Source organism: Phalacrocorax aristotelis, chromosome 7, assembly GCF_949628215.1.
Source record: "Phalacrocorax aristotelis chromosome 7, bGulAri2.1, whole genome shotgun sequence".
In the NCBI taxonomy this organism is placed as follows: Eukaryota; Metazoa; Chordata; class Aves; order Suliformes; family Phalacrocoracidae; genus Phalacrocorax; species Phalacrocorax aristotelis.
The window spans coordinates 55,068,676-55,080,897 of NC_134282.1; the positions used below are offsets into that span (position 1 = coordinate 55,068,676).

General features: G+C 47.0%; 1 protein-coding gene across 1 annotated transcript in view; it reads right to left on the reverse strand.

The window, feature by feature from the left end:
* WDR76 (WD repeat domain 76) overlaps positions 1-12,222 on the reverse strand; it is a 14,245-nt gene continuing 2,023 nt past the window's right edge. The window contains exons 3-13 of the mRNA XM_075100882.1: positions 12,098-12,190; positions 10,501-10,556; positions 9,520-9,640; positions 8,640-8,741; positions 8,510-8,553; positions 8,266-8,419; positions 5,512-5,664; positions 3,901-4,115; positions 3,260-3,412; positions 1,226-1,279; positions 1-397 (exon numbers count right to left, since the gene is read on the reverse strand). Of these exons, the coding sequence (XP_074956983.1) occupies positions 142-397; positions 1,226-1,279; positions 3,260-3,412; positions 3,901-4,115; positions 5,512-5,664; positions 8,266-8,419; positions 8,510-8,553; positions 8,640-8,741; positions 9,520-9,640; positions 10,501-10,556; positions 12,098-12,190 (1,401 nt within the window). The 3' untranslated portion in view covers positions 1-141. The remainder of the gene's footprint in view (positions 398-1,225; positions 1,280-3,259; positions 3,413-3,900; positions 4,116-5,511; positions 5,665-8,265; positions 8,420-8,509; positions 8,554-8,639; positions 8,742-9,519; positions 9,641-10,500; positions 10,557-12,097; positions 12,191-12,222) is intronic.

A 12,222-nucleotide genomic window follows, 5' to 3' on the forward strand; every position in this document is an offset into this window, starting at 1 on the left:
GGTAGTTTAGAGGATTTATTTTAAAGCTTTTAAAATACACTTCTGTCCTGAGAAAATACAGTTAGTTTAGCAACAACTTAATCCAGATTAAACAAATTTAATGCCAAAAGGAAAAAGAAAAATGTATCCGAGCCACTTTTTCTATTCTTTGAACACATGAAGGCGGCCACTGGAGTTGCCACCCACTAAGATGTTCTTACTGGGATGAACCACGTTAATGGAGCACACGGAGCCAAGGCAGTCAAGGTTATAAAAAGCGTGCAACAATTTTCCAGTATCTTGGAAGACTTCTATTTGTCTCGGTTGTGCCATACTGCCCACCACGAAGCAGTCTTCCTGCTTAGGGTCCCATATTGCTCTGAACCTAGTTAGCCAGCGTCCCGTGTTATTGTTACGACTTCAGAGAAACAAGCGGGGGGGGGAAGAGAGAGAGAGATAAACATCCAGTATTTCTAAGTATCGTCATTTATGTCCTACTTGCTTAAACCCGTCTGCCTCGCCCTCTAAACCGTCAGCACTTCCACGCGCTGGCCGGATGGCGCTGCTCGGATCCACGCAGCGGATCACTGTCCTGAGGCGGGTGGATGGGACAAGGAAACGAAACGGGGCGAGAAGATAACACAGAGGGTACTTTGATGTGATTATTAGCCAAAGTAGTTATGCTTCATGGTCACGTTTTGGTAAAAACAGGACAAAAACACATCAAGCCTCTCGATAAATGGCAAATCAAGAATCTTCAAGCCAGCCACTCATCCAGCCCCAGCTCCTCAGCAGACCAACCCTGACAAAGCTTCGCCCTTCTGGAGCACAAAGGCATTTTACAAGCCTTGCGACTCTACCCAAAAACACGTGCTTTACCATTGAGAAGTAACCTTTGGTTCTTAAAAAAAGCACAAAGAAAAAGCATTGTGAAACAAAACACATTTCAAAAGCCACGCAGCGGCCTGTTCCAGGTACGCACTAAAGCTTCCCTGCCGACGTCGCCGCCGCACAGCAGGCTACGCCCCGGTTGTGCTTTATGAACAGAAGCCGCTGTGAGGACTGGGGGAAATTCTCAGGCTAGGAGGGTCTGAGGGCTGCCCTCGCTTCCGCAGCCGCCCGTGAGCCCGAGGCCGGCCGGGAACACCCCACCGCGACGCCTCTGCGCGCCCATCGCGTACGCCGCAAGCGCGCCGAGCCGAGCGGCCGCTGCGTGCTGCCCTCCGCCCCAGCGCGCTCAGCTTACCTGACGGAACTGAGAACCGCGGCCGCCGGCGACAAAGCGGTGGTGTCGTAGACCCTGCCACACAAAACAGCGCGTTAATAAAACGTACACATGTGAGAAAAAGGCAGCCCTTTCCTCAAAGCACCTTGTGGGCACAGGCCAGACCACGCTAAGAGTCCGGAATAGAGTAACGATCGGCACGCGGACATCCAGCTCAGGTATAAGCACCAAGGTTCCTACTGCCATTATTACACTCGCTTTTCTCATTGGATTTGTGGTTAGCTAGAGCTGAAGGTCATCCTTTCCGAAAGCTTTAGAAGAAGAGAACAAGAGTGGCTTGCTGGGACAAACAGAAGGCTCCTCCAGCCCAGCGTCCTGCCCACCCGGTCACTGCACAAACAGGCTGCCCAGGGAAGGTCGCAGAAGGGAAACGCAGGCAAGAGCGAAATCCCACCGCTAACGGCTCCCAGTGCCAGGGCTTCCTCAGGCAGGCGTGAGCTCGACCGACAGAGACCGTCAGCAGATCTCCCGTTCTCAGCTCTCCTTCACCCCCGATAAACCCTCAGGATGCCAAACCCCCTACGGCAAAAAGTTCAGCTTGCTGCTGAGTTAAAAGCTGCTTTCTTTTTCCTTTGGCGGAGGCAGTGAATAAATGATCCTCTATCTGTTTTCTCCATTCTGTCGAGCACAAATATTCAGGTTTACTCATGTCCAGTCTGCGCTCCGACGCTTGCTGGTAGTGCCAAGGACTTACGCTTGCCATAACCAAGCCTACTACGGAGAACAAATCTTCAATTATCTACAGCAAATACCTCACAGGAAAGCAAGCATTACAGCAACACAGAGCTCACACTAAAGGACTCTTTCCTGTGTACATGGAAGGGGAAGAAAATAAAAAGATTCCAGACAAAACATATAATGCTGTAACAACTGCACCGTATTCAAATTGTTTTCAGAACAGACATAGTTACCCCATCTTTTAAAAACACAAGCAATCTGTGGAGTAGAGCCCTGATTTTCAACCTGGCCTTAACTGGGCCCCCCATTTTGTACCTGCTATTCCTTGATACAGTTTAGGATTTCTAAACATGCACATGGTGAATATGCAGATGCAGTCAGGTATTTACATGAACAGATCCCCTAAATCTATTTCAACCTAAATCTATGAGCTGCCAAGGTGATCAGGGGGGCTGGAGCATCTCCCTTGTGAGGAAAGGCTGAGAGACCTGGGCTTGTTCAGCCTGGAGAAGGGAAGGCTGAGGGGGGATCTCATCAATGCCTATAAATATCTGAAGGGTGGGTGTCAGGGGGATGGGGCCGGGCTCTTTTCAGTGGTGCCCAACGCCAGGCCAAGGGGCCACGGGCACAAGCTGGAACATGGGAAGTTCCCCCTGAACGTGAGGACAAACCCCTTCCCTGTGCGGGTGCCAGAGCAGGGGCACAGGCTGCCCAGAGAGGCTGTGGGGTCCCTTCCCTGGAGACATTCACCCCCCGCCTGGACGCGGTCCTGTGCCCCTGCTCTGGGTGTGCCTGCTCACGCAGGGGGTGGGACGGGATGAGCTCCAGAGGGCCCTTCCAGCCCCCACCAGTCTGGGATTCTGTGAAATTATGTTCACAAAACTACAAAGTAGAAAGAAAAACTAGACATTTAATACAACACAACTCACAGCAGTTTAAATTACCAAGTGGTAGATCAGTTACAAAAGAGCTGATATTATGCTTTTAAGTACGAGCAGTTAAAAATAAACTCGGTTTCTAAGCATTTTGTTTGTATTCATGTGCTAGGTTTTAGGTCGTTCCTTCGTTCGTTTTTTAACGACTACCAGCACCTGTATACTTTACTCTTCACTATTAAATATTCTTCAGGAAAGCCCAAAAAATCATGCAACGTAACAAAAGCCAATGTACAATGCAAGTAAATCTAATTTTAAAAAGGGGTAATGACGAAAAGCTCTCGATGATGGATTATGCAGATAGGAAAGAACAACAACAACACCAACCACCACCACCAGTTGACATTTTCCAGAAAGATCATTCCTTCCCATGTGGTCTTACCTCAGCTTATCATCAGCGCACACCGTCACTACTCTGTTCCCAGTTACAGGTGAGAAATATGCAGAAGCAACACTTTTTGTGTGTCCTTTAAGAGAGCTCACAGGCTTGTTCCCCTTAGCCTTCAGGTATCGAACATCAAAAATACAAACATCCCTGCAACACATATCACACAGAACGCTTTACAAGGCGACAGTTAAATCATTATTCTCCATTCATCAAAAAACACTCAAGAGTTGGTGAGCTGCATTTAGACCCCTACTCCAGCAGTGCGCATTCACTCAAACAGCCCGTGGCTCCAAAGGATTTTGAGAGGACCGAAACCAGCCCAAACCAGCAGCGCAGTAAAACCCCTCTACACTGTCATCTGTCAAAAACCACAGTGACTCAGAAGACCATTTTGGACCCTCTACCAAAAGGTGAGGGAAAGTCAAGCATGTACCACATTTTAAATCCTACTAAGAACTAAAAAACTGTTTTCTAAAAAGACACGAAAGCTTTGACTATCCACTGAGGCTGACAGTCTGCCTGCCTCAGCAGCAGCTGCTCCTGCCCTCCCTGCGTGCTGTTTACAGCTGACTTCAGGCACCAGCGCAGAGAGAGCACTGAAAACACACAACTGCGGTTCATTTTGAGCTACATACACTGAGCCAGCAGCAACGAAATACTGTTTATTCACTGGGTGAACATGGACTGTCCTCGTTCTTCTGAAGCCGATGTCTGCAGAAAGCTCTAAAGACGCTCCTGGCGTCCGTCTGTCCACAACGGCAACGTCGCCATCCCAGTATCCGACTATTGCAGTGGAGGCATTATCTTCCAAGAAGTCAAAGCAAGATAGGTTTCCTTCACTTCTGCATACCTGAGCATAGAAAAGGTCAAACGTCACTGAAACAATTCAGTGAAATACAGTTATTCATAATACCCAAAACACTCTATGGGCTGTAGATTTCATGCTTTCCCTTTTAATATACTAAAAATACTACTGAAGACTCCCTCACTTGATAGCTCCAGCCTTAGCCATTCACCGCAGTAATCTTTCTGTAAAACTGGCATGCTTTCCACACAGGAGATAATTAACCATCCAAAACAAACACGCTCTGCGTTCTCTGCTAGCACTCTTACAGGACACCATCACCTCCATGTTCCAGCAATCAAATGGCCACCATCCCCGAGTGCGCACCGAGCGAGGATTAACGACACCGTTCCTTTCTCCAGTGCTGCAGAAACCCTTAATTGGGTGCACAAATGTGAATTTCGCTTCCTATAATTTGGGAGGTCAGTCAGGATGTCAAGCCATCTTATCCCATGGAAGTTTCCTCTCAAAGCAGCAATTAGCCACAGGTATTATAACGCTGCAGGAAAACCTCCATGTTTCGGCGCGCTCTAGGTGCGCGGGCTCTCCCCGTTAGCAGCTGTATTCTTTCCAGCACTCCTAGAGGTATCGCAAGGCTGTGCAAGCTGGGACAAGGTAAATGGAGCAAGAGAAAGGCACTTCTCTTCCCCCCGACCTCTAAAGACACATTCTTGCAAGCATTTGTCTCAAAGAGCCGCCCTGGACCTTCCTGGCCTCCTGACCCGCCAGTTGCAGACACTTCCCAAGCAGCGGGCCTGCCTGCAACCCCACCAAAATCACAGCGCCTGTAAGGGCTGGAGGGAAAAAAAGCTTTAAACTGTCGTAGCTTGTTGTATTTTCCAGTGTTGGAGAGCTGATCGATGCAGCTGTATCTGTCAAACAACAAGCAAACAAAGCAAGCATCGTGAAGCTCCTCAGTTAATCTGCCAGGCTCGCCATGGAGAGTCACAGCATTTTGCTCACTTGAAGCCTGAGAACAGCAAAATCAACTCATGCATTGTGTTGTTTTATGATGCCTATTTGGGTGGGGGTTTTTTGTAAGATTTAGTGCTTTAAATCACTCTCATCTACCATCATTAAAAGGTAATGCTTTTGAAAAGAGGCACCTATTGCTTAAGTACAGAGACATGAAATTAAATGCAGTAATTGCAACCGTCTCTGCAGGAAGGGAACCGGCAGTACCCAAGCTGTTACTATGCTTTCTTGAGTAGGAAGCATCTCCATATTTTTATGATGTTAATTAAAGGCTACTTCACGTGTCCCTGTGGAAATGGAATCTGGGACCTTCTTGTTCACAAAAGAACCAAAAAACAACAACCTGGGTACAACGAGACTAGAATGCCACAGCAGTGCATACCGAGGACTTCCCAGGAGTCTGCAGCACAACCAGGGGAGCACTCACCTCATCAAAGACGGCTCTGGTAACATCTCCACATCGCAGCGTGTCATTGCTTAGAGACAGCAAGTGAGCAGGATTAAATGGAGAAAAGTGCATGCAGCTGACCACATAGTTGTGTGCAACAAAGACCTGTGCTCCTTCTTCAGACTTACAGTTCTGAAAAACAATTGAGGTTCATGGACACAGATGCCAATCACTGTAGTTATTTCTGTTAAGTACTGCAGCTTCCCTAGTAAAGCCTCTGTTTTTCACATGTTCTCAGTCTGCTCTGGATAACTGTACAGAGGAGGCAGCAGGGACCTTGATGAGGGGAGACATCGGCACAGATCACAGGCAGCACGACTGCTCCGGGGCACGGTGTGCCCAGGCTAACGCCTTACTGGAACCAAGGGAGCTTCCCCTCTGCACGGGAGGGAGAGCTGCCCTCACACGACCACTCAACACAGCGCTGCCGGCTACGGCCTCCCTCCCACTGCCCTTTTCACCACTATACAAGTAATTTAGCTCAAAAGAGCACTCAGAATTTACTCTCAGTTTCAGAATTCTGTTTCCTAATTGGGAGAAGCTGCAATTCCCTGCTGTAATTTAAGTGCTCTTCTGTCACTGCAGTCATCAACACTGACCTGGACATGGACACCCGGCTCTTTTTTACTGACAGAATTGGTTTCTCAGTTACCACAGCTGAACACCTTGCTGAGGACCAAGCCTGTGCCATTTACATCAAAATACATACACATTAGGTTACTCAGAACTCAAGCTAAATCATAGTGACCCAAACTGAACGTAACACACAATCCCCTGTATCTTCTCTTCTAATTTTGGCATCATTCGAGCTCTGCTATTTTAAAAGAAAATTAACGGATCATTTTGGAACAAGTACCGGCTCATTCCACAAAGATTACTCTGCTCCCAAACGTGGTCAAGTCCAACTCACTTCAGGAAAAGAAAAAAAGGGAGAGCAAAAGGGAAAAGAGCAGCGTTAACAATTTTAGGCTTCTACTGAAATGTCTCTGCAAGGCCACGAAGAGAGGCTGCAGCACTCGGAGGCCTCCGCCTCCCCGGCACCAGATCACAGGCGTCGACAAGCAGTAACGGCAGCTGCACAGTCAGAGCTTTCTAAATTTTACAGAGCATTTTAAACTTCTTTGTAATTGAATAAGAGCTGAAGTTGATCAGTTTCCTGAAGCTGTCAAAGCAGAAATGACTCAAGAGAAACTTGAGAGGTTAAGGGCATTGCGAAAAACGAGAAGAAAATCTGCATGTGTGCGAACTTCGAGCAGCTGGTTTGGGTGACGTGGGATCAAAGCGGAGGGTGCGGGGGGAGGCTACGAAGGGGTAAGTCAAGGGTGTGAATAAGGATTCTTGCTGCAGGAGTAATTAAGGCAACTCAGTATCTGCAAAGCCCTCAAAAGTTTTCAGAGCACCAAACACTAAGCCATTTTTCAGACAACGTATGTAAATACGTGCCAGCGTACATATTGGCATAGCCATTTCACCCCTGCCGTCTGGGAAAACAGTCTCACTGCAGCTATCCAAAATTTGTACAAACTCAAAATTCAACTACTTGAGCATTCCCCTCACTGTCCAAAACCTAGCTGTGGTATTGCTACAAGGGTACTGTAATTAGATCCTGAATCTCTCAACTGTGAATTGCAATTTTAACCCTCACTGATAATACCATTTGAGCTAGCAACCCATTTTCTTCTGCTCTAGCCCCCCCCCAAATTACCAGTGCAACCTTTCCTCCCATTAAACCTGGGCTTGCCAAGGACCAGCCAGGGTAGTCCTGCTGCTAGGCTAGGAATGACTGCTGTTCGTGTACCATTTTAGAAGGAAATAACACCTGAAGAATTTTGTAGGGAACGCACCTAGCTGGCATTTATTAGGCTGGCTTTGAGAACACCTGCTGGATCAAACTCCTCAGACCATCCATGCAGGGGTGGGCTTCACTTCTAGACCCCAGCCAGGCTCAGACATAAGCTGCAGTGAGATGTTCAGTCCCGGCCGCGCAGAGACGCGGCTCCTGCGTCTGGCCTATCTTACCATAGGGAACTGGATCGTCTTCAGAGAACAGACATCTCCAGTTTGAGATAAGGGCCTTGAGATCTCCACTGTGGCTGGAGCTGCCTACATTCTGCTCATGTCCCATTCTGAATTCCCATATTTTAAGGCCTGTAATTAGTTTATTTTAATTTAACAGCTCCTGTGAATGTAAAATAGAGGGATTTCTATGAACCTGTTTTTCAAACATAAGTTAACTTTAAAGAATGTGTTATAACTAAACCAGATGATAGGAAGAATTTGTGGTTCAAAAGTCCATTGACAGTTATGAACCACAGAAAAACACAGTACATTTTGAAGCTCTGAAAAGTGAAATCGCTTTAAACATGTTAATGCTTTTCAGGCGGTTCGTTAGAGCACTGTGAGCTCAGATACGAGCTCAGGAATAGTCAACTAAGTGAACTGCACTGCAGTTATAAAATAGATGTTTGCCAAGATTTTGGGGCTGTCCGGTGCAGGACAGGAGCTGGACTCAACGATCCTTGCGGGTCCCTCCCAACTCAGGACATCCTGTGACTATGATTCAAGCAATCCTGGCGATCCTCCATCTAACAGACACCCTGGTGTTATCCATAAGAACGGGGAAAGTCTAAAATACCATCGCGAGCCTGGTAAAATGACGCTGTGGTTGTGCCCCATCCGTGTCCATCCTGCAACAAACAGCTGTGCCAGGTGAAAAGCCCATGAAGAACTCACCACGTTCCAGAGACCGATCTGCCCGGACTTGTCTCCAGCTGCCACCAAGATGATGCTTTCCGAAGGATGGATAGCCATAGAAGCCACTCGATATTTCACAACCTTTTTAATATTATCTTCACTGAGGACCATGCTGTTCAGGCTGTCTTGGTATCTAGACAACATCATTAAAACGTTAGCTATTCAAGAGAGAAAGAAGGAGAAAAAGAAAACAGCCAGTTTTTAGCGGCTGTCTTCAGATTACCTTTTTATGTCACACGTGCGCTTTTCAGTACCATTAGCTTTGATCTACAAGTAGAAAGGAAATATTTACCAGAATTAGAACCCAAGCTGAATTACGTTTCCCAAAAATAACTAATTGTAACCAATAATACCTCACTTATCCTCATCCACGTAGCCAGTAAGTCCTCTGTCAATTTACTGTTCCCCGTCTGATCTTCTGGAACCATTGGCAAAGGTCCGGCTGGAACCTCAGGCTGGAACGACATTAGCAATTTTTGTAACTCAAACCAACTACAGTTACAAACAGGGTGAATGGTTACGTTCCACACACCAGAGATTCTGAGAACACATCAATGATAATGCAAGACACAGACACTGAAAGAAGTTTTTATGAAAATCTTACTGAAAAGATGGACAGAACTTTGCTGAACACAACAGCAAGGACAAATAGCTACCCTATGTTTCTTGCTCTCCTTTCTGATACTCCAACAAGGTTGACCTTCAAGAACTGTGTTACAGAGATTTACCTTTATTCTACCACACCATGGAAGATCTAAATTCCCATCTCTCAGAGCAACAGACTTCTTAGTTGTCGCTATATAACTACTTCAAAAAGGTAGTAAATATTCAAAGGAAAATAAACCAGATCAAAAGTTACAGTGAAATAACATTAAAACAGAGTCATAAAACTGAATTTAAAGCTGCTCGAAAATACAGACTGTTGAAAAACGCGTAACGTTTTACCTCAGGACCCTTCCAATCATCCAAAACTGCACTGTTTAAGCAACTCGAGTCACAGAATATTGACTAACGTTCAGGGAGGACATGGGAAGCCTGCTATTCAAGATGCTCGAGGGTGAAAGGATCTACCTTTTATTATTGCCACTGTATAAGGCACCTTCCCAATCATCCAAAGGTTTTTACAATAAGCTCAGCGATGACAAGTATTATCGGTCAATTTCACCAGCACCGTTTTTATAAAACTTTTACGCATACACACACACACATCTCCTCTACCCTTCCCCGTCTTACTTGTTCCTCTGCTCCTGGCTGGGCAGGCATCTCCAGCATCGGAATTCCCGACGGCTCTACTCTTTGTAAGCGCATGGATCTTCGTCGAACGGTTTCATCTTCTGCTTTTTTAGGCTTAGCTCTAGAACAATTAAAACATTTCAAAATTTCGGACACAGTTAAATAGTGCAAGTCCTCTGCATTTAAGTACAAGACTACAGAGCAGGCTCAGACGTATAGCGCTAGCACCCTGGCCCAGACTTACAGCCCACCTCGTTCTGGTTCGCTTTAGGAGGGCTGGGATACTTCTTCCTTCAGCGACAGCAGCGAGCCACAAAAAGAGCGCTTCACAATGCATATACAGGTGCTGCATTTTTGTTTCGCTTGCAATACATCCTGCCGTTGCCGCCTCTCTTCCCAGCCCTCCCGCTTGTAACTCGTCCTTCCACTCGTGGATCTAGTCATCTCTTTCCACGTTCTTTCATTAGGTATCTTATTCTTTATCTGCACTTAAGCTCATTCTTCTGCTTTGCCTGGCACTGTTCTGGCACCGCCACATGTCTTTTCTTCTACCCTAACTGGTTACCCTATCCCTTGCCCCTAGTTCTCCCCCGCCTTTCTTTCCCATGCCTCTTCCCATCATTTGTTTTCACCATTTAACATTTCCTTCTTTACCCATCATGCCCAAATATGAGCAGAGAGACACGCACTTGAAATACCTTAATACAAGTATCACAAAAAGAACAAACTCTGCAATTTGACGAAAGGGATATTCATACTGTCATTTTCTTTCCAAAGGATGGAGAGGAGAGGAGCCTAGAGGAGCTCTCTGTTCATGAATTTATACAGCTGAAGACAATCAGTTGTTCAGATTTAGCTTTATAGGGAGACTCCTCACTCGCTCTGCCTCTTTGCAGCATCAGGTGTGTGCAGACAAAGGGCTGAAACATCTAACACACAATGAAGGAACAGTGATACAAATCTCATATACAGCTATTTTACCTTTTGGTGACATGAGATTGTCTTTTAGTTGCAATTTGGTGAAGTCTTGCAGCTGACTTAAAGAGAAAAAAATATATTAAAAACATATACAAGAAGCATAAAAGATCAACCTGTATAAAATGCAATTCTCTAAAGGCTGCGATAAACTATACTGGAATTATTTATAACAATAATAAAAAGGGATTTTTAAGCATCGAGCTGCACTGTATGTTTTGCTTCCATGTACCAGCAAGAATCCCCGATTTCTGCGCGCAGGAGCACAGCACAGTCTGGATGCTCTAGAGCCCTCCTCTTCACAGAACAAAGCAGATACCCTGAACCAGCCACAGAGAGATATTTACAGTGGAACCGGTAACCACAGAGGCCTCCATTACGTTTGGAAGACAGGCATTTAGCTCATTCGGACTCCAGAAAACCACAGACGTGTCCAGCTCACCACTACTGCTCTAGCCAAAGCGGCATCAACCCTGGCATGAAAAGATTTCCCCTGCATCTTGGGTTTGGCAGCCCACACTGGCCAGCGCTAGCGGTAACCGAGGTGGCTGTAGCTCCTTTTGGCCGTCCGCTACTCTGCAGTCAGCGCTGTGATTACAGCCTGACTGCCCAGCCTTTGCTGACCTCTCTGAGGAGAGCTGGAAGAAAAGGACTTATTTTATACTCTAGTTTCAGTCTCGGTGGTAAGGAGTCTTGCTGCCTAGTAGGCAGGCCCAACCATGTCTTGCAGCCCGGTACGATGAGCAAGCAAGCACGCAGCCATTCAAGGAGGTAATTCACTCGCTGCTGCCAGGAAAGGGATATATTATGGATTACAAATAAAAAGAAATAATGTAAGACAATGAACGGGTGCGGAAAGAAGAGTAAAGATTTGGATCTACTCATGGGATAGCATTTGAAATCCCACCGCCGTAACCTTTTAGACAACTTCTCCAACGTCAGAAGAATTACAGCGCGCTTCTGTCCACCCAGTCTAGATACGACACGGGTCAGTACGCAGCAGCACACGCCCTGCAGGCTCTTCCCAAGAGCCTCCCAAGCCTGGAGCGGTGAGCTGAACCGCCCTGACAGCCCGACACCTGCCACCTGGCGCCCTCCAGGCCCCGCGGCCTTTTGGCTGGGTAACAGGGGCTAACTGCGTACGCTGCATCCAAGAGGCGAGAGCTCAGCGCCCTGCACGGGGAGCGCAGCACGCAGGGCGGGCTGGGAGTGCGCGGTACACAAGCGAGCAGGACGCCGCTCGCGCCGCCCACACTGCCACGCGCAAGCGCCTTCGGGACGGCGTCTCACCCAAGGGTCGCCTCATCTGGTGCTGCTGGGCCCGCATGCGCTAGCGCGGCTCGGTGCTGCTGGTACGGGGCACCCTAGAGCGGAGCTTTGCTTTCTGCTCTTTTCTTAAGTTTAACCAATGACTCTCCTCCTTCGGAAAAAGCTAACCAGCGGCACAAACCCCTATTTTTTAATCCAGTCAGGGCAGTCCCAATGTCTCAGGATGTTTTCGTGGCTTTCCCCGCACACCTGCCACTGCCGGGGAAGGGATTCACGACGAGAGGGATGACAGTACAACTGTTACGCTTTGATGCTACTGAGAACGTATACAAACCTCATGCAGCTTTAAAGCAGCAAAGAATTTAGCATTTTCCGTGATGTTCTTTAGTCTTTTCCTTTCATAAGCTGATAACTGTGAGTATTCATCCTACAAAAAGAAAAGCCAATTACTCTTCACTG